The sequence below is a fragment of the Myiozetetes cayanensis genome, unplaced genomic scaffold (genome assembly GCF_022539395.1).
Source record: "Myiozetetes cayanensis isolate MyiCay16 unplaced genomic scaffold, myiCay2020 scf1, whole genome shotgun sequence".
Lineage (NCBI taxonomy): Eukaryota > Metazoa > Chordata > Aves > Passeriformes > Tyrannidae > Myiozetetes > Myiozetetes cayanensis.
Window position 1 is genome coordinate 32,174,225 of NW_026086604.1, and position 22,404 is coordinate 32,196,628.

Sequence of the window (22,404 nt, forward strand, 5' to 3'; positions counted from 1 at the left end):
TCTTATGTAAATCCATGTGCTGTCCCCAAGGACGCGCGGTTCCCGGGGCGCTGCCGTGATCCACCCCCGCGGGGACGGGGACGACAGGCGCTCCCCGGAGCTCAGTGCAGACCGCGGGGTCGGGCGGGCAGAGCCCGGGGCGGCGGGGGGACGGGACCGGTGGGACCGGCGCCGCTGACCTCCCGTGCTTGCTCTCCACCCCGCAGATCGGCAGCAACCCCCCGGAGCTCTGTCACCAGCGTCGGCGGCGAGGAGAGCGGAGGATGCGGGCGGCGGAGCGGGCGGCGCTGCCCCGCGGCGGGCGGGCTGTCCGCGGAGCCCCGGCGGGCGGCTGCTGAGCGCGGCGGCGGGGGCATGCGGCGGCTGGGAGCGGGAGCCGCCGGCAGCGCGGGCGCCCCGGCGGGCGGGCGGCCCCTCGAGCGAGACTGAGGGTGGATGGAGCCACAAAGGACTTCGGCTGACACGTGCGGCGGGCCGGCCGGCGGCCGCGGCTAGGGCCACCCCCCTCCCCTGCCTCCTCCCCTCCTCGCTATGCTGCGCGCCCGCCGGGCCCCTCAGCGCGCTCGACGCACGGCGGCGATGGAGCCGGCCAGGCTCCTCTGAGGCCACCGCCGGACCCAGCATGGCCTCGGCGGGGACCCCGGCGCAGCGGCGCCCCGGGGCGGAGCGGCCGGCGGCGGGGGGCCGGGCGGAGGCGCCGCGGTGCCGCAGTCTGCCCGCGCTCGGCTCCCCCCTGGCGGCCGGGGGGGGCGGCGGCGGCGGCCCGGGCCCCGCGGCGGGACCGGCTCCCGAGGCCGAGCGGGGCGGGGGCGCCGCCGCCGTGGCCGGGGTTGCCCAGCCGCTCGGCGCCGGCAGCGGGAGCTTCCCCCGAGGGACAGAGCTTGGCCAGCCGGCGGCGCCCGGCCGAGGGGTGTCCCCGGCCCCCCGGCTGCTGCTGCTGCCGCCGCCACCGGCGTTGCTGCTGGCGGGCCCCCCGGGCAGAGAGTGCCTGCGGGCAGTGCTGGCGGACTCGCGCTTCTTCCTGGTGTGCATGTGCTTCCTGACCTTCATCCAGTCCCTCATGGTCTCCGGCTACCTGAGCAGCGTCATCACCACCATCGAGCGGAGATACAGCCTCAAGAGCTCGGAGTCGGGGCTGCTGGTCAGCTGCTTCGACATCGGGAGCCTGGTGGTGGTGGTCTTCATCAGCTACTTCGGGGGGCGCGGGCGGAGGCCGCTCTGGCTGGCTGTAGGGGGGCTTTTCATCGCCCTGGGGGCTTCGCTTTTCTCCTTACCTCACTTCATCTCTCCGCCGTACCAGATTCAGGAACTGAACTCCTCCGTCACTAACGAGGGCTTGTGCGTGGCTGGCAATGTCACCGCCAAAGAGCAGTGGGACTCGCCAGCCTGTTTCAAGGACTCTGGCGGAAATGACCATTCTCTCTATGTAGCTTTATTCATTTGTGCCCAAATCCTCATTGGCATGGGCTCGACACCCATCTATACCTTGGGACCAACCTACTTAGATGACAATGTCAAGAAAGAAAACGCCTCGCTTTACCTAGGTAAGGCATCTAAGTACCAGGGTGCTTCGAATGCTGAACCTGAGATCTCTCAGAGGGACCAGTTGCGGGTACTTCTGTCCTGGTCCTACTGAACAACGTCTGTGCTAAGCTTTCCTTCTGAAGTGAACTTTTGAAGTAAAATTGCCATGCTTTCCTATTTGAAAATGTTTTGTGGGATGGTGGACAGTAGGGACAGGTGAAGCTAATGCAGTGTGGTTGAAAGCAGCTGTGCTCACACCTTCCAGCACGGGGAATGGGACAGCAGAGAAGGTCAGCTTCTCTAATGCTTTTCAGCACTTGGCGTTAGCCGGGGACTTTTTTCAGAAGTGTTAAAATCTGCCATGCCCCTTCAAGTTTTTTTGCTAATACAGAAGCTGTATATTTCTTAATTTTGGTTAGTGCCTTTAGCCTATAGTCTCTATAACGTTAATGTTCAGTAAGCACTTTGAGAGATTCTTGGCATGCTTCATTTTACTTTTCCAGCATTTGTCTTTAACTAGCAATGAATTTTGACTGGCATTGATACATCATCTGGCATCTCAGAAGGAGTTAAAAACCCATTGATAAAGCAGCAAGTAAAACCTTCAGGGTTAAAAGCTCTTATGGGGGAAGCTCAAAGGGCACAACAAAATAAGAGTCCAGTCTGGCACATTATATTCTCATGGCATTCGGCAGGTACAGACACATGATAGTCTTCCAAGGTGGGAGGAAGGGGTATCTCAGATAATTGGTTACCAAACTTTATTGGAGTTTGACCACGGTAGTAAACACCACACGTTTTTGTTGGTTGGAGTAATATGTAATAAGATTGGCTGCTCTTTGACTTTGCATTAGTATCTTACGTAATTTCTGTAGGAAATGAACCTCACGTACCCCTTCAAATTGTTTTCAAACAAAGAGAGGCACTTACGGGGTGAGAGAGCTGCCAAGGGGTTTTGGATGCTCACCATTACCATTTGCAGTTCAATTTACTTTGGCTTTTGGAGATAGTAATTCCATGTAAAGTAGATATGCATGAAAGTAATACTTTTGGGGGATGTGTGTGTAACTACTTTATTAAGCAAACGTAGTAAACCAGAACAGTATTTTTATTCCTTATGACCTGTTCTTTGGCAATTTGACTATTCCCTGAACTGTTTTAAAGCCATGCACAGTCTGTGTGCAGTGCCTTGAGAAAGCCTGGGGCACTGCTGGTTTTCGGAAGAAGGGAGAGGTATTTACAGCATTGCTGATCTGCCTGATGAAGTATTTGACAAAGTGTTTTCCCTCTCTCCTCCCCTCTGAGAAAGGTTAAGTGGTATGGAAATTTGGATTAACCTAGCAACTTTATTGGCAGTATGAAAAAGCAAAGCATCTCCTTACTGAGGTTAGTAATTGTTGTTTGGAAGAGAGGCAGCTGAAACTTGCAAGTAGGTGATTTCACACAGTCCTCAAAAACATGGGAAAAGAAAGGAAATGGAAAGGCTGTAGGTGAGGAATGAAGGGCAAAAGAGGTGAAGGATGTGAGAGAGAAGGAAGTCTTCACCAGAGGGGGAAGCAAGGTCAATGGAGGGAAGTTCTCACTGTGCAGGAGGAACGATAGCTACCACTGACATGCTTCTAGCACAGGAAATCGTAATGAAGTGACTCAGGTAACTTTTAATTGCAGCAAAGATCAGCCTTAAAGTTAACAAAGGTAAAAGACACCAGCAGCTGTTGGTAGACTGTGTATGACCCTGTACCCGCCAGGCAATGAAGACAGCTTTGATCTATACTGGGAGTAACCCTTGTGAGCTGAAGTTCATTTTTAGTGATTCAGAAGAGTAAAGATGACTTACTCACCTACCGTGTACATGAAAAATTTATGCCAGTGATTTGCTTTTGACCACAGGGAGAATTAAAATGAACACAAAGCATGTTTAAACACTGAGTAAAATGTACCATCGCTTCCTTTCAGTCTTTAAGCTACTCAGGGCTAGAAGGAATGTTGCCTGCTGTTGGAAATCTTGGTATTATCTTTTTTAAATAGTGTGGAATTCTGAGGAAACCTTTAACTTGTTAGTGTTTGAATATTTTCCTCACTTCAGACTTAGGCCAGTGACTTTTTGAGGGGCAAGAGTAAAACCTGAGTTTGTGGGAGAAAAGGAAAAAGGGCATGTTGTTTGTTTGGCACGTTGATGTGAGCAAACCTGTTTTTGTTGGAACTTCTCAGTGGTTTGGAATGTTTTGTGTCCTAGAGGAGAGGTATTTGTGGGCAGCGGACAGACCAGCCAGTTGCATGAGTGGGATAGAGGTGGACAGGGCATGGCTTTGCAGGCCAGCCACCTCACATCCTGTGTTATGCAATGCCTGTTTCTCCAGGCGGTATGATTTTATTACTGGGAAAAACTATGCAAGTCATGTTAAAATGTAAAATGTATGTATGCGTGTAGGCATGAGCTAACAAAAAACCTTGGCATGGGCCGTTGGGAGTTAAGTTCTGAAATGTGAAGAAAGCCCAGTGAAACAGATCCCAGTCACACAGGTACAAGTGTCTGAGGACAATTCATAAAAAAAGTATCCTCTAACACAAATAGAAGGTCACTAACGTGTTTGTTTGTGATCATGCTGGTATTGCATTCTAAGTTTTTCTTCCAAAGAAAAAAAATATATATATATGTATGTAAGCATGCTCCTGATAAATGTTCCTCTGAGCTGCAGAACAGAAGAGCTTTTTGACCCTGCGACTGTGCCCACTAATAGTAGGTCAATAAAGTCCCCCTGAGTATCACTAATCCTGATTCTGCAAAAACTCACCTTATGTGGCTGTGGTAGCTATCTTATTTATTTTCCAAGTTAATCCAGCTCAGGGCTTGAGTGGCAATAGCATATCCTCTTAAGTGTAGGCATGCAAGCTCAATGTGGACAGCTGTTTTAACATTCCTGGCTGGAAGTCCTGCTCTCAAAAAACATATTTGATGCTTATACATAGTCTCTTGGCTGCCTACACTTCAGTCCATCTGTCAGAGTGGCACAGTGCCAGTTTACAAGGTGCTAGGTCGTTCTTAGTAGGACAAAGGTGCCAAGCAGGGTTGTGATTCGGGCTGCCTGCATAGCAGTGTGTGAGCTCTTCCGTGGGATGTTTCTTCCTTGTGAAGGCACTGCCACCTCCAGGTCCTCCTGCCCCTTAAACCTGATGGTACTTTGGTGCCCTGATGCTAACTTTGAGAAAATGTATGACATCAGGCTTGGAAACAAATCGTGATTGTAACAGGTGCCTAGGAAATATAAGAACTGGTTTCCTTAATCTCAGATAATCCAAAAGGGAAGTTACACACTTTATGTAAAAACTGGGCAGTCACTAAGTGGTCTTTGTCTTCTCCAAAGTCTCTCCCTTCTGTAGTCAGCTGTACTGTGGCATGTCTGTTGTCAGCTGCCTGATGTGTGCAGTTTCTCCTTTTAATTATTTATTCAGTTAAATTAATTGTAGTTCAATTTATAGTTGAATTGGACTTCATGAGTTTTGTTTTGTACTCTTGAAGGTGTTTCTACTTCGTGTCAAATTTTACCCTTTAAGCACAGTCTGTTTTTCTGAACACTGCGGTTTTTTGTAGGGATCCCATAATTTGTCTTGAATGTGAGTTAACTGTGTGATTCTATCAGGATTTTTAAAAGCAGTTCCTTAAAATTGTGTGGCACTTAGAAGTTTCGTTTGTGGCATTACGTTGCCTAAATAAATTATAAATGTTTTTCTTCTCTTGCAAATGGATATTGTAATAAAAAAGGAATTTACCTCAAAAATTCACATATAGGAAGGCAATATTAGGTTTTACAGAAATATTGCATTAAAGAAAATATTCAGGAATGGCTTTCACCAGTACCCCCCCAAAATGACTAGTGGATGAATTAATCATTGTACTAAGGATGTTTTATTTCAGTTTCCAGTATTCTATATGTTGGTTAGGATATGATAAGAGAAAGGTGTCTAAGTAAGTTTAATTTCATACAGACTGCCTGTAGTTTTGGGGACAAACTGTAATTACAAAATACAGAGATAAAGGCTTTATGAGGGAATGGCTGAAAAATTGGATAAACCTGTGCAAATGGGCTTGGTACAGATAATGGCTTGAGAGCCAGGGAAGTAAAATAATTTCCTATTAGAAAAAGAATAAATATTTAGACCAGTTTCAAAAATATTTAGACTCCTGCTTTTTTTCCATGAGGATCATTTGCTGGTTGTTTCTAGCATTAGGAAAATCATTTCACTGTGACTATATTCTGTTTGTGAAACACCTTCTTACTAGTGTTTTGCAGATGGATGCTCTGTGTACCTCTCATGTCTTTTACAAACTTTTCCAAAGCCTTTACATATATATGTGTGTATATATATATGTATATACATGTATATGTATATATATGTATATGTATGTATGGTGAGTTTATTTATTGTATTTCTGGTGAAATCTACTGCTATATCCACATCCTCCCTGGAAGGAGAGGGCAGGAGGAATAGCTTCTTATGCTCCATCAGAAACCCACCACTTCTGCCTTCTGGGTCCTAGGGCAGAGTTCAGCTGACTAATAAGCTAGATCTCTGTAACATGCCATTGCTTGGATGTTGGCACAGGAAACACTGGATTTTTGTGCTGCTTTGATTGATTCGTTTTGGTCTGGCCACTTCTGGGGTTATGGATGCCACTGGAGGACCGGAACTGGAGCCTGCTGAGGGCATCAGGTCATCTGTATGGATGCTACAAGATCACCAAGGTTTTCCAAGACAGGATCAATTTTACAGCTGAGCAGGAGGGACCATCTAGAAGCAGTGAAACACCTGGTCAGCATTTCATTTGATTCTCACCATTCAGCCTATGACCGCTTGTGGTTCGCAGGGAATATGCTTTTCTGCTTCCTGATATCCAAAAAGGCGAGTTTCCTACAGGGTTTTCTCAGCATTGATCCCTATATTTGGTAAACCCTACAGAAATAGTACATTTATTTTTACAGCATGCCTGTGAGGAGGCAGGATTTTATGAATCAAAAATTGAAGCAAAAGGGCATGTTCACCAGTATTTTTTATTGCTTGCTCTATTTTCCTTGTGAAGGGGAAGCATACTGAGCTTGCTTCTCAAATACAGTATTTTAGTTTATCTGAGCAAAGGCCACATCTTGTTTTACCCGGAAGCTAACACTAAGACTTGACCCATCAGGAGTCTTTTTTTTGTACAAACACGTGCTTGTTTTGTTTGCGCATTCAGCTGGGTAGCACTAGCATAAGGCTGACCTCAGTGTGCTCTCAGCTGGGTGTTGAGAGCATCTTGGGATGGAGGTGAAGTGGCTGCAGGTCTGTTTGTGCATATGGATTACAGTGCTTTCTCACAGAGATGATTTAACACTGAGAGGATGTGGTATTGTGCTTTCCTGGCCTTCTGTAGAATCTTTTGTTAAAATGCTGATCAGGCAGCAGGCACGGTTCCTAGTAATTACTTAAAGTAACACTGCAGTTTTATTGCCCTTACCTGTAGCTGAGGAAATAGAAAGATAAATTTTAGTTTTCTTCTCCACTTTTGTTTCCTACTCCATGGGTGGACTGATATTTTTTCATACTCTAATCCTAGGTATAATTTTCTTGAGCATTTAGAGAAGGTGGGTTTTTTTGTCGATGTACAATGTCTACATACAGTGGGTATGTCAGGGGTGGGGGCAGCCATAGCTCTGAATTTTTCTGCCTGTGAGATTTAGTGTTATGAGTGATACACCTTCACTTGCTCTGCCAGTGTTGTGTCCCGTAAGGATGCTTTCTGCAACTCTCCTGTTGTGTCCTTGCCATGAGCTATGGCATTGTTCACAAGCAGCTGTATTGACAAAGCATGACTTGCAGTAACTGGCAAAATCCACTTTGCCCTTCGTAGATACAAGAAGAGACTTAGCCACACTCTTCCTTGATTGTCTCTTTCCTTTTATATTAAAGGACAAAAACTGGGTTGGATCCGGGGTTCTGAAACTCACTGAGTTGTTTTCCTTGCTTAGCATTTGTCAAAATGGTTAGCGTTTTGTTTCTGAGGCTGACAGTGCCCTTTTCACCTGCTTGAGCTTGGGAATGGTGTTTTCTTGGAGAGCAGCTCCCTTCTCTGTTGAGCTCTGCTGCAGGGGTTGTTTTGGGCAGACAGGTGTCTCCACCTGCTGTGGTCCCGGAGCAACTTGGAAACCTAGACATGAAAGTGGCCTTTAAGTAACAGCTTGTTTGTACCTTCTGCCAGGAACTGAAGGCTTGGGATATAGTGTCTGATTACCTGGAGGCTGGAAACTTTAGCTGTCTGCTTTCCCTGACTGTTTTCTAAAGAGTCACTGTAACTACTCCTGTTGCAGGTGGATCAGAGATGCTTTGTGTTTCATCCATTTTCCCGTAACTTTCATTCAGTGGATTCCTCACCTGGGAGGACTTAATTGCTGTGAAAGTGCTTATTCAGTCAAAAGAGAAGGGACTGGATTTCTCTCTATCGTCATTCAAAAATACATCGGTTTCTGTTTCGACTGTGCAGGGAGCACAGGCGATTATATAAATGACCTGCTGTTTCATCCTGAAGGGGCCAGCATCTAAAAATTCTGATTTTTAATGTAGGTGAATGGAAAAGTAGCTCAATCATATTAGACTGTTAAGTCTCATGCTCTCTTTTTAATTCTGTTAAGTCTTTTTTACCCTGATAGCACTTTTAAAACCGTTGTTTCCTGTGAAGAATTAACTCAGTTTTCCTTTTTGTTGTTTTTACATGCCTTTGCCATTTATTTTGAAAACAGTTGAGAAGTTACCATGCAAAAATGGCACATATTTCAGCTGGTCCCCCCTGGCAGTTGTTTCCTCTCTTGACTGTAAGGGTCAAAGTAAGTGCTAGCACTGACTTGGCTGCTGATGGATTGGGCAGTGTCACATGGACTCCGAGGGCAGGGCAAACCTGCCTTCCTATGAATCGTCTCCAGAGCTGTCAGAATTTGAGCTCCAAGTCCAAGGGTGTCTCTGCAACCCCCTCAGCAGCTACAGGGATGGTGGGACTCATTAGGGCTATAATCATAAAGTACTGAAACAGCACAGTTGGAACAGGGCAACGTTTTCCCCAGGGAACCTCTAGAAATAAGGGTTCTGCACAGGGAGCAAAAAGCTCTGTTGGCATTCTGATTCTTGGTGTCCATGCTTTTAGTCAAGCACTTTGGTGCTTTTGCAACTCAATTGGACAACCTGGGCATATGGGCTGGAGTTAGCAAAGTTATGCCAGCAGTCAACTCTGCAGTGGGCATGTAGGCTAATTTCATCCGAGTCAGCCAAATCCAGACCCAACTCCTCCAAAGTGCCCAGAAAAAGTAGGACATTTCCTATGATCAGGAAGAATATATCAGTGCCTGGCAGCATGGAGATGTATGCCCTCTGTCCTGTTTTGCCACTGAACAGTTGGGAGTTTGGGCATCTGTTATGCTGTCACGAGGCCAGAAATTCAGAGGTGCTGCACAGCATTAATGGGATAGTGAATGAACCTGGGTCTTTCCACTTCTCTTCTGCCACAAGGAATTTGTTCTTACCTGAGAAATCAAGAAGTGTGAACAGAAAAACTAGAGTGCTATTTTATGTTACCATTAGACCTGATAGTCTAATCTGAAAGCACTAACTCTCATGTAGGTAAACAGCTTACTTGGCAACAAATACAAATTACACCAGTGAAAAGCATTGTGCTCTGGTATGAATTACATTTTATGGTGAATTTGGAAGAGATACAGTTGGAAAAAATATATATATTTTCCTTGTAATTTGAACAAGCAGATACGAAAATTATTCAAAGAAAAATAAACATGAACTGTGTTATGTGAAGTATGCAAAGCAGTACTGTGTGTCCACTAATTGTATGCTCTTATGCTGTTCCTCTTAGATTCTCTTCCCCATTTTCAATACAGGTTCCTTTTCATCAGCTTGCTTCCTTTTCGTTAGCTTGCCAGGATATTTTTTTCAGTGCTCCCACTTTTTTTCCTGCTTTTATGGACCTTAACACTTTACTTACATTGCACCATGCACATTAGGACCTCAATCTGATGGTTACCTTCTGCACTTTTTATCTTTGATGTTTACCAGGTTAGAATGAAATCCCCAAGAGTGTCTCAGCATTGATTTTCTTAAAATCCAGTCCTGCTCTGAAACCAGCTACTAGCTCTTCAGTTGTTTGAATTTAGCAAGCTTTTGTAGATTGGTGACTACTTTCCTATCTGTCTGTTTTCAGTCAACTTCTTTGAAGTGACAAAAATTATGTCCCGGAAGGGTTCTCCTGTGATTGTACCCTTTTCTTTCTGTATTAATTAAACCTGAGTGAGAGAGAGTATTTTGGATAGTCCATATATTAGCTGAGTATATCTTCTGATATCTTCTGATTTGCTGTTTCATACTCAAGTTGTCATTTACCTGAGTGTTTGTCATCAGTTTGTTCACAGCTGTTGGCTTAAGGTGTCATGTAGGCACTCAAAGGTGCTGGTGTGCTGCTGAAGTCAGGAGCTTTCAATCACACCTTGGTTCCTACTTCTACTTTTTTCAGTCCCAGGTTAGATTAAAACCTGAATACCCAACCTCCTCAGAAGTAATTTTAGGTAATGTGTTTTTGTAAGATCATAGAATCATAGAATCAGCTGTGTTGGAAAAGACCTCTGAGGTCATCACACCCAACCCTTGATCCAACATCGCTGTGTTTATTAGACCATGGCACTCAGTGCCACGTCCAGTCTCATCTTAAAAACCTCCAGGGACGGTGAATCTACCACTCCCCTGGGCAGCCCATTCTAATGTCTGATTATTCCCTCTGTAAAATATTCTTCCTAATATCCAACCTAAACCTCTCCTGGCACAGGGGACTCAAAGTAGACAGGGAAATAGTTGTGACCACTGCTGAGCTGTGATTACTCAAACAGAATGTGTCAAGCAAGCCTCGTTTGCTTCTACAAACATCTAAAGGAAATACTCTATAAGATACTATCTGATGTTGCTGTTAAGCTTTCCCTGTACTTAAAGAGAAATTGTTGTATTCAGCTGAGCTGTTGACATGGTAAATTTTGCTATGTATAAGACAATTGAAAACGCTACCTCTTCCATCAAAGGTTCCAAAGAGATCAGTTTATAGGCTCAGAGGTCAAACTCATGTGAAATTCATGAGCAGAATACACTAAAGATTCTGTTTAGGTGGGAATTTTCAGCTGAACTAAAACCAGGAAATGTGAAGGAGAAGAGGAGGTTTAGTGCAGCAGTGTGGGACTGGCAGTGTCTCTTTTGTTTGGTCTAAGGTGGTGAGGGACAAAGCCAGAGTGGGTTCTGGGTGGAGCTCATGGGAAGGGCTGAAAATGTTGCTGGGAAGTGTCTGTGGAGTACAGGAAAGTCCCTGTCAAGGCCAGGGAGTTTTGACAATGCAGAGAACAGAGAAGCTTTGCTTCTACCCACACTTTTCTTCCTCCCAGAACAGCATTTTCCACTTCTGCCTGGTGGGCCTCTCCATGCCATTCATTGATCCCTGCTATTTCAGTAGCTAGTGTTTAAAAAGTAGTGGCAAAATAGTTTTTCACTTTGTGATTTTTAATCTAAATTTATATTTCTGTTTGTTACTTCATCCCAGTGAGTGAAAAAGATTGGAGAATGTAACCTTCTAGAGTGCAAATAGCTTGAGTAATAACCCTCCCATTTAAAAAAGGTAAAAAAGTTGCTACGTAATATTAGAGTCTGTAATTTCTGTAAAGATGATGGGCAGTGTATATCAACTTGATTTAATACATCTGTCTGGTGACAGAAACAGTGAAAGTATCCCTAGGGAAATTTTATAGTCACAGGAGGAAATAGCACATGAGCTTTTTGAGTCTGCAGTATAGTATTGCTGATACACGCCAATTTAGGTATTTATCTGGTAAATTATATAATTGGCCTGAAACAAGAATTTCAGAAAACTGTGTTTCTTCTGCAAATATCATGACTGAAGGAAAGAAGTGGGATTTTGGGGCTGTCTGAAATAAGTAAATGTTAATTTCTTACCACACCTGCATTGTATTACTGTAGGAGTATTAGTCCAGTCACACAGCGGGAGTAAAACGACTGAATTCAGCACTACATGATTGTAATGTAATGCCATACTGTAAATAATTTTTCAAAATCATAGCTGAGGACTGAATTGATGCTTGGCGGAAGAGCTGTACTCTAAATTATAGTTCCTAAGTAGCAATTGTACTATTTTGATATGTGGAAACCCTATACATTCATTGACCTCGGTGACTGAATAGTTTAATGGGATTGTGATTATAATGTCAAAGATAGAGCTGGCTGGTGTGAATTTCTTTGACTGCAGAAGCAAAGTAGGCAATAGTATCCATGTGTTTACTCCCATGGCTTCTCCAGAAGTTTGGGGAGAAGGAAGACTAGCACTTCTCAAAGAGTACCCTCTGCATTTAGGAGTGAGTACTTCTTGTGACTGAACCTGTGGAGAAGTATTAAAGAAGTCCTCTCCTCATTAGCTTTTGCTGGTGGTCTTACTCGATGTTTCTTAGTAATTGATTTTCAGTTAGATGTGGTCACTTATTTTGCTTATTGAGTTCATGGGTAATTGCTACTAGCTTTGGACACCCAGAAGCAAGAAGGCCACAGGCAGCAAATAGGGAGGCATTTGGCCTTGAAAGGCAAAATAAAAGAAGTGGCTAAGGCAACTGTCCCTATGCATTTGTGATAATTAAAGGAAGATCAGCCTTCTATGAGAAATGAGGTAAAACTGATTGACTAATATTGACCAGGCTAGCTAGTGGGAAACAACTTGAAAAAGTCTTTTAAGCCCAGTGAGTCAGAAGCCTTGGGTATGTATATGCCTTCTCAGCCTCCATGAGGATAAGAGATTCAACTTACCAGAGAAAAATAGAGGAATATATGAACTAATACAATTTCAAGAGTTCCCGCACTGTCATTAGAACAGCTATTACTCCTTGAGGTAACTATTAATTTTAAGTATTTGGATAAGGTGAAAGAGAGCTCTTTATGATCATATAGATCTCCATCCCTACCCCCTCTTTATCCTCTCCGGCATCCCCACACTCCAAATTTAAATCCTCCGTAAAGAAGAGCTTACTGTGGGTCTGATGTAGTGCAATGCTTTGAAGAATACTCCATGTTTTAATTCTCAGATTTGTGCTGTGTATTTGTACTTGATTATTACAAAGACTGAGGAAGGGATCTATCATATGTCACAGTTTCAGGGTATGTGAGAAATGACATCTCATGTTTTGCCCAAGTTGGCATACTGAAATCTTTCACTAATGGCCGGGTCAAGGTTGACCATTTTCCTATAGGAAGAGTAACTGGTCCAGAAAGTGAGAGGACTGCTGAAGGATCGTGGTAGAAGAATTTGATGGCCGAAGGTTTATATTAGCAGGTGGGCATCCTACACTCTGAGCCAGCTGCTTTTTGTTTGAATTGGGCCTGATGGGAAAAAAATATTGCAGTATATTAGGAATGTAGTAATTTCCCTTGTCTAGTTTAATAAGATGCTCAGATTAGTTTTTGTGGTCTGAGCATTAGGATTTCTCCAAAGTATAACTGCTGGGCTAAGCAACTCTTCTAGCACTGGATTTATCTCAGTTTTCATGGCTTGTTTGGAGATATTAGAAGAATTAGTAGCATAACGTTAGGAGAGAGGGTAATGTAACCCTGGTGACTCTGTCAGAGAGACTTCTGGATGCTCTTAGTTTGGACTGCTGTCTGCTACTTTTTTATTGAATCAGGATACAGAGCGTGAGGAGCAGCATGGTTATTTTTGTATGCAGGGGCTGAAAAATGATACAACAGTTCTGCCCTTAATTTAGGCAGTGTTGCACTCCTGTTAAAAAGACTTCTTGATTTTTTTGGTTTTTCCCCTAATATTCTTGAGTAACAAAATGGTGTGGAGCTCAGGGAACTGACAGCTGGTGGTTTTCTGATGTGGGAGATTTGACTTGAAGAGTGTATGTGTGGGTGCGATGATACAAGACAGCCTCTTCATATAACCCCTTGGTGATGTGCTGTATAGTCTTGTTATACATAGTGCCAAAATAGACAGTAATCCTCTTATGTGGGATTGTGAAGCAAGTAATAATAGAGCACAAGTCAGTGCCATCAGTTCAGAGCTGTTTTTTTTGATAAATATATTTGGCATTTGTATCTCCTAGATTCTTTAGTACTTCTTAATCTTTATATTAACTGAGTTGTCCTCTCCAGCTGAAAATGTTCGTGTTTCACAATAGCGATGTAAGCTGCTATCAAGACCTTCCTATCCATCTTTCTAATTAATGCACTTGATATAAAAAGGCCACAGAGATTTTGAGTTCAAACTTATTTCCTCATGTAAAAACTTCAGACAAAGCAAAATTGTAAGATCATTTAGTCTGCATAAAACTTTTCTATTGTCCTATGTGGAACCCTGAGAAGATCTGAAGCAATCAGAGTTACCGTCGGCAGGCTGTTGATCCCATTTAGAAAACATGAATTTGGCTGCTATGCAGCAGGGCAGACATGATAAGCTTGTACTGGAGGAGAGAAGCGATTAGCTCAGCACAAGCACAGTCAGAGCAGAAAGGAAGGTCTGGAGGTGTTTAATTAGTACTAATACTTTTGTGCTTGTGAGTACCAGTGTCATGGTAGGTTACTGTTGCCTTGCTCTTATGTTTCTCAAACGTGGTATCTAATGAACATAAAATTTAGCAAAGCTTTCAAGAAAGTTAATAAATCACACTAACTGGCACATTCCCCTGCAGGTAATGAGGTACACCTGATACTGAGTGGGAGCAGGATCTGGTCTGTAAAGCTTTTTCATTTTTAAACAGATAATAAGTCCTCTTGGGATTTTTGTACCTCATTTATTTAAGTAATCTGAAAGAATGGAAATGCATGTCATTTATTAAACTTTTCTCAAGTGACTGAACCAATTAGGGAAAAAATAACCCTTTTTTTTTTTCCTTTGTGAAAACAGTTTTGAACAGGTAGAATTTTTATTAATATGCATTTGATGGCAAAACTACTTTTAATGGAAAATTATTTAGCCATCACCATATACTTATTTGCATAGCTTAACATTTGGAGATGCATTTTGCTCTTTAATTCTTAATTTTTATTCATTTCAACTTCCATTCATTTTGGGTGAAAAATATGAGTAAGGTCCTATTTGGTTTGAAAACCACTCTCCATGTAACTTTTGCTTCTGTTTGCATCTAGTACATCATTCAAGACACAGCTAGACTCCAGCAGGCTGGAGAGGATTACATTTTCCATTTGCTCCTCCTGAGGATACCAGTTCTGTGGCTTCAGGCTCTACCCATTTTGACATTTTATAAATGTTTTCCTGATGAGTTTCAGCAGTATGTGTTAATAAAAGGATGATCTCTATGATGATTTACTCTTTGTGCAGGAGCACTAATATCCATTTTGGCCTGTAATCTGCAAACTTCAGGTTTGTTTAGAGATTGCCTGTGTTTAGGTAGCCCTGTGTCACCTCTTCTATCACTAGTTATCTGTATAAGCAGCTTTATTATTCCATTTTGGGAGCAAACTGCCATATCAGATTGCAATTAGTATATTGTTGCATGACAGTAATTGCCTGTACTGCAGTTTTTGTGTGATTAAGTTATTCTTATTGCACATTACCGTATGGTCCAGAAGTTAAATATCAAGGTAATTAGTCTGTACATTCTCCAAGGAATAAATCAGAAGTACTGAATTAGAGTCACAGTGTTGGATAATTGTGTCAGAAGATGAAAGGTGAACAGAAATGTTTGGATTTTCCCATTTTGACATCTTGTAAGACTCCCCAGCTGAACATTGTTAGTACTGAGGTAGTAGCTTACATGTCTGGTGCATAGAATCATGGAATCATTTAGAGTGGAAAAGACTTTAAGATCATTGATCCCAACCATTAACGTAGCACTACAGTGCTAGGTTAGTGTTAACTTGAATTGGGTCTGGAGGCTGTTTTCCCTGAAAGTTCTCTTGGTTTTTGACAGCAGCAGATGTGTTATCAGGCAGTGTGCTGCCTGGACAGAGGTCTTTGCACTGCTCCTTTCCCTGTGCTGGGGGTACATGCTGCTGCACTTCCCTGGTGCTGGGTTCAAGGGTTCTGTGACTAGGGCATGGATCAGAACTCCAGCTGCTCTGACATAAAACTCCCTCACCACCAGTGGCAGGGCCAGGTTCGTCCCAGGTCTACAGCTTGTCTGTATCTATCTGTCAGGTTTCATGGGATGGAGTGGGACATCAAGGGCAGCTGGGCAGTGGGGAGCTGTCAGAAACACCTGGGGTAGCAGCCTGCAGACACGTGGATGAAACCCCACACAGCATCTGAACCATAGAAGAGGCAGCTGCAACAAACATCTGATTAACAACCGCCTGAAAATTTCATTCCTTTAGTCAGAGACTTTCTTGAAATGAGAGGTGTTTAGCTGAATAGCTCATGAATTTTTAATATTTTGGAAGAGAGGATTTTTCTTTAATATCATATTTGGAATTATGACTTCCTCATTGTACATCTTTCAGTGGAATATTTTCTCTAAACATTTTTTCTTTCTATTATTGCGAACGTTTGAAACTCCCATGTTGTAGCTAACAATTATATTATCCACTGATAAGCTGCTTACACACTTGTAAATACAAATTTTCAAGGTAATGTTGTAATGAATAGTAGTACATTATTCATAAATGTGCTTATGTAGAATAGAAGCTAAATATAAAAACCATTTGGTTTTACACAGTGCTAGATACTGAAAACAAATGATGAATGAAAATGATAAACGAAAAAAGATAATAGGGATTGGTCACCCCTGATAATAGACATATTCTCTTTCTTTCCTTTGCAGTAGGAGTTTCTCTCCCAGCATTTTAAACAGACAGACAGACATCTCCTCAGGCTGCTGCCATACTTACCCTCTTCTCTCTTATCTCAAGTATTTCATTTTCTTAAAACCAGGAGAAATTAAATTCATGCTGAAGTGTTTGCAGTCTGCTTTTGGATACTGCAATGATGAATCTGATCTAAAAAAAAATAAAAAATACTGTAGAATAACCTTTGTGATTAAATGCTGTCCTTTCGCTGGGTAGCCCATAGAGAGATGGATGTTACAGCCCAATAAAGTATTTCTTTTGATTCCAAATACATTATTCTTACAAGGACAGGTTAAAGAATTTTAATTTAAAAATTAATATAATAGGAAGACAGGGTAATGGATTTTATTTTTTAAAAATGGCAGTAAGTGGAAGTAGGTGATCCTGCAGGAATGTTAGCTGAAAAACCTGTGTGAAGGAACGAGGCAGGACACCACCACACACCAGTGCTAAAGGGAACCTCTGCTGAACCCCACCAATGGGGAAGGGCTTGTTTTCAAGCCTGGCTTTTCTCTTTCCCTCATAAATAAAGTTGATGGGTCTCTGCAGAGGTCGGTATCTCCAGGGTCACAGGGCCAGCTGTGAACATTTATGCATATGTTTTTAGCTTGGTTTTATTTTATTATAAATACAGGAGAGGGAAGAGGTCCGTTCTTTAGTACTTGATTGTTTGGCCTTCCTTTACCTCTTTCCTGGCCACAGATATCTGAAGTTACATTGATTGAGTGATGACATGGTTGGTCTGTGGCACAGGAGAACTGCTGTATGGGTGACCGACAGGAAGGCTGTGAAGTGGTGCCATACTGGTGGAGGACTTTGGAGGGGGAATTAAACAAACCAGTCAGCAGTAATAACTAAAATATTCTAGAATTCTTGAAAATGTTTGTTTCCTAGAACAAAATCTTTACAGAAATGAAACCTTTCTATTTTTTTATTTTCTTATGAGCAACAGTGAAGATAGCACATAAAACATACAATTCAGGTGAGTTTACTGAACAGTTAGGTGCCAAATAGTTCCACAGTGCTCCTATTTTCTTCCTAAGAGTCTTCAGGATATTCCTGAAACAGGGCAATAAGGAGAGAAGGTTGTTTTCTAATTTTGTTTCTTCTTGTGAATGTAAAGGAGAACATAGTGTGATATGAGCTTTTTACTTTTTGTTTTCTTTTAAAACTCTGCCAATAGTTTTTAAACTCATCTTCTGAGTTAGTTCTATAATTGAAACATTACCTATTTTCTGTGATTATATGGAAAGAAACAAAAAAATTTACTTTGTTAAATAAAAGATTTTCTATCGTATGCTTGTAAAGGTGCATCATAAATTAAGGGATGTATTCGCAAAAATGGCTTGGGAAGGCAGTGTCCATTAGCTGTGTGCTGAATATCCCAAAAAGCCTAGGGTGGTACTTCTGAATTGTTCCTCCACTGGAAAAGGAGATAGATGCTGTTAGAGTTATCTACACATATGAAACTGAGAAGTAACATTTTAGTTTGGTTATTCAGCTGTTAGCTGCGAACAACTGTCTGATCCTGCTGCCATATCTCTGCTGGTGTTGTCACTGTAGTGTTTTCATTTTTTGGCTGCTAATCTTTTCCCAACAGTTTTAGTGTTTGAAAAGCATAATGTTGCGTTACTATCATTTGTCTGTTCTGAAAGAAACATTTGCCTGAGTGGTTTATTATATGAGTTAGCAGATGGTGATTTAAATGCACTTGAACCAGCAAGAGTCTTGGTTCTGTAAGTACTTCTCTGGCTCAGAAAATCTCCAAAATTTAAGATCTTTCTTACTTGTGCTTTTGCATTTGATTCTTTTAACTTTCACCTTAGGAGTTTAGTCATTTTACAAGAGACTAGACTAAGGCTTGCACTGTGCCTACAAATGTATGTTTTTAATAAATATTTTTGAGTGCTACATTGAAACTCAATCTATACTGTCATAAATTAATCTCATGACAATATAGTTTGTTAAAATTATCACTACAGTGGATTACAATTGCTGGTAGGTATAACACGCAGTATAAAAATGCATTACATACTTTATATTTGCTCTTTGAAGGAGAGGTGTTTACGTTTTTTGGTGATTGACATTTTTACTCTTTGTCTATGAGCTGTGTGCTTCCACTTGTTCTGTTGGCAGATTTATCAGTATGAATCTGAATCAGCAGTGTGTGAAGACATCTCTCTTCTGTCACATGTTGTAGAAAACTCCCATAGAGTGGAAAGATGCCAGATCAATTTTCATTAGACTTGGAAAAGCTCTGACAGCAGCAGAGACCACTGGTAACACTTACTATCTTGGTTATTCCAAGCAACTTCAGAATCATTCCTTGAGGACTTCCCTGTCAGTCTCTTTCTCTCTCTCACTCTGTCAGAATAGTTTAATAACTGAGGTTAGGATTTCCCAAAGAGCCTAAGGAAGTCAAGGGATCCGACTTTCAGAGAATTTCAGTGGGATTTAGGACTCAAATTTAATTTTCTTTGCAAACATAAGCCTAAAGTTTCAACAAATAGCTTATTTGTGGTAAACTGATTGAAAGCTGTGATAGTTTGCAGATTGTGTACATAAGTGTAATCTCCCAATTGAATCTTCCTACTAGAAATAACTGAAATCAGGTTCCCTCTGAGAAGGGATGCAAGTGGACACAGACACTAGAAAAAAAAGCTCACTGAGTTACTTAAGTGAGAAAAATATAAGCCATAAAATATATTTTTTTTTTCACTTGTACTTAATACCTTATTTCCAAAGCCTGCTTGAGCAGTTTCTGTGCGTTCAGGCATCAGTACCAGCTCCTGCTTTTCTGGAGTGTTCTTGCTCTTTGGTGTTTTGAGAATCAGTCTAACAGGGGTGCCCAAGGGTGGCTCTGGACAGCCTGGAGGTTCCTCGGCTGCCACAGCCAGTACCGAGGCCACCACCCGTGCTGGGATTATCTACTAAATGCTCAACTGATACACTGGTGAAATAGTAAAGGGCATGGGGCCAACTCTGGTCCTTCCCCCGTACCTGGGTAAGCACTTTGGAGATGTCTGCATGCAGCGATGGCCAGGAAGGAAAGGTGAAGAAGCTTCTTGTGTTTTGGCATCCTTCTTTGGCAAGGGTGATGGCAGTTTCTGCAAGATCTACTGTGCTAGATGCGAAAAGAGAATTGGTGGGATAATTTTGTGCTTTATTGGGCCGGAAAAGACTGTTATGTTCATTTACTCTGACATCTGTGTTGAATCAGATTTCATTACAGTGTTATCCCTATGCAAAGCTCTGTTTATATAAAACCGTTTAGCTTAAAATAAAGCACTCACAGCTACACAGAGTCTGCCACATCCCTAGGAATATAATATAGTTAACTGTCCTATTAAAAAAGTTACTACTATGAAAGTGTGTCTAAGTTTGGCAGAAAGTAATTTCTATGTAGCCTCTAGCCACCACATTTTTCATATCTATGAAAACTTTTTACTATTGGAGAATAAGAATGTGCTTAATAATGTGCTCATCTAAGTAGCTGAGAAACAAAGCTGTCATGTCAATTCTATTCACAGAAGGGAAAAAGCCAGAATGAACAATCTTTATTTTAAAAAATTGCAGACCAAATGAAAGACTATTGGCCAATTTTCCCCAAAACATATTAGCTGAATAGTTAAATTACCTAATTAGTGAAAGTATATTGAAATTTTTCAGGTTTTATAAATCAACCATATATGGTGTTTTGAAATATCTTGGAAGGATCCCTGTAGTATAAATAATTTTCTCTTGGAAATGCCAACACTGCAAGTTAGTAATACTTCTGTATTTTATTAACATATTAATGTATCTTCTTGGAACTGGGAATGAGCTGCAAATGGAGCCCTAAATCACAATGGCAATTTATATCTTAAAAAGAAAGACAAATGTAATTATAATATTACTATTAAGGAAAACCTTTTTGTAAGAGTAATTATTTTTTAAAGCTACCCGTGGTGTTTAAACTGTCATTTAGTAGCACCGATAAAGATATTGTGCTGATTTTGCTCTGGCAAATTACAATTAAATCCTGATTATAGGCATATATTTTTCTTTTTGTAGAAAAAAATTTTTTTTGATCATTTTAAAATTTTTAACTTGTATTGCATTATTTTGACCTTTATATAGGACTACTGGTTAGTATTTAAAAAAAAAATCAATTTTTTTTTACCTCACATTTAGACAAAATCAAACCAAAGCAAAGCAAACCAAACCACATAAAATACATTATTTAATGATGTCAAAACAAAATGTTTTCATGATTTTTATTTTAATATTGGCTTTGCATGTCAGTATCGACTTTTCCCTGTGAGGCATGGGACCCTGACTAAACTGTCTAAGCATATTTATTTATAGAATCATATTTATTTATAGAATCAGTTTGTTGCTAACAAATGGTGTCTGTGGTAGTTTTCTGTTCGAAGCAAAAATATAAATGAATTTCCTTCCTTTTGATTTCTTATAAAACTGTATTCCCCTCTTTTTTTTCGTGACTCTGAGTTCTCAGTTTCATTTTTTTCTAAATTTCTCCTATATCTCTGACAATTTATGTCTTTTTATGGGGTTTAGTAGACCTTTTTAGGGATCTGCAGCAGCAGGTCTGTGCTTCTGTGTCCTATTTCATGGGACTGTGTCAAGAGTGTCAGGGCGATTTGGGAACAGTTTGTTTCTCCATGGGGCACCTGTTAGCTCCTTAATCATGGGAAAGGAAGGAACTGCTGGGGTGTTGTGCATTTCTCCATTGCTGGGATGTCTACACAAGGGGGAAGATAACCCTTTCCCTAAGTCAGGGTTGTTTCCCCTTTAATTCAAGGTATTAAGTTCCAGGAATCTTTTAGTTCAGTGAATACAAGTCAAGGCCTAGATAGCTCACAGTGGCCCTGGTATTTGGTGTTTGCCACAGAAGCTTCTTCTGCTTTGCTGATGCTGTGGTGTGGTGGGTTGATTGTGGATGGATGCCAGGTGCCCACCAAAATGGCTCCATCAATCCCCTCCTCAACTGTACAGGGGAGAGAAAATATAATGAGAAATGGTGTGTTGTGATAAGGACCAGGAGAGATCACTCAGCAATTACCATCATAGGCAAACCAGACTCGTCTTGGGGGAAATTACCAGAATTTATTACCAGTCCATTTGGAATAGAATAATGAGAAATGGGCTGCAGGGGGACATCCTGCCTCGCCATGGTCTTCGCTACAAACCACAGGGGAATCTCTGCTCTGGCACTTGGAGCAGCTCCTCACCCTCCTTCACTGACTGGGAGTCTGCAGGGCTGTTTATTTCACATACTCTCACTCCCATCTCTTCTATCTGCTGCTGGTGTTTCACAAGTTGTTATGTTGTAACTTAAATATGTTATCCCAGAGGCGTTACCAGAGTGGCTTGGCCTTGGCCAGTGGTGAGTCTGTCTTTGATGCTATCTGGAATTGAATGTATAGGACATGGGGAAAACTTCTGGCAGCTTCTCACAGAAGCCACTCCTGTAGACTCTCCACTACCAAAACCTTGCCACACAAATGCAGTACATAAGGCCATGTAGTCTATGGTCAGGCTTGTGATGGCCTGGGTTCCCTGCAAAGACCTTTTATTTGCATAGTATTGATCTAAGATCTAAGACCAGGCTGTTGAAGATCTGGCTAAGCACCTTTTCCTTCTAATTTTGTTAGAAGTTATGATTACAGTCTTTAAGAGTGTTCTGCTGTTACATCAAAACCAAAAGCTTTTTTTGTAGTGGGCAATGGTGGAGAAGACAGGGAAGGCGTGTTGTTTTCATCACCTGTCTGTTGTTGATAAGGAAACTGTCCTTGAATGGGGAAGTTTGGTGCTGCAGCAAGAAACTCTTTTGTCCCCAAGCAGAACATGGAGTTGAATGAGTTCTCACAGCTATCTTACGATTCCTTTGTGGAAAACAGAGAAGGAGAGACCCTTACCTAGAACTGAAAGCTCAAGCTTTTTTCTCAGAATCAAACATCTGCATAATTCCAATTTCATGAAAGTGCCCAAACAATATTGTTC

At 41.8% G+C, this 22,404-nt stretch overlaps 1 protein-coding gene across 1 annotated transcript in view; it reads left to right on the top strand.

Moving 5' to 3' along the window:
* The first annotated feature begins 622 nt into the window (after positions 1–622).
* The window catches only part of SLCO5A1 (solute carrier organic anion transporter family member 5A1), a 73,588-nt gene continuing 51,806 nt past the window's right edge, over positions 623–22,404 (top strand). The window contains exon 1 of the mRNA XM_050318933.1: positions 623–1,544. Coding sequence (XP_050174890.1) covers positions 623–1,544 — 922 coding nt within the window. The remainder of the gene's footprint in view (positions 1,545–22,404) is intronic.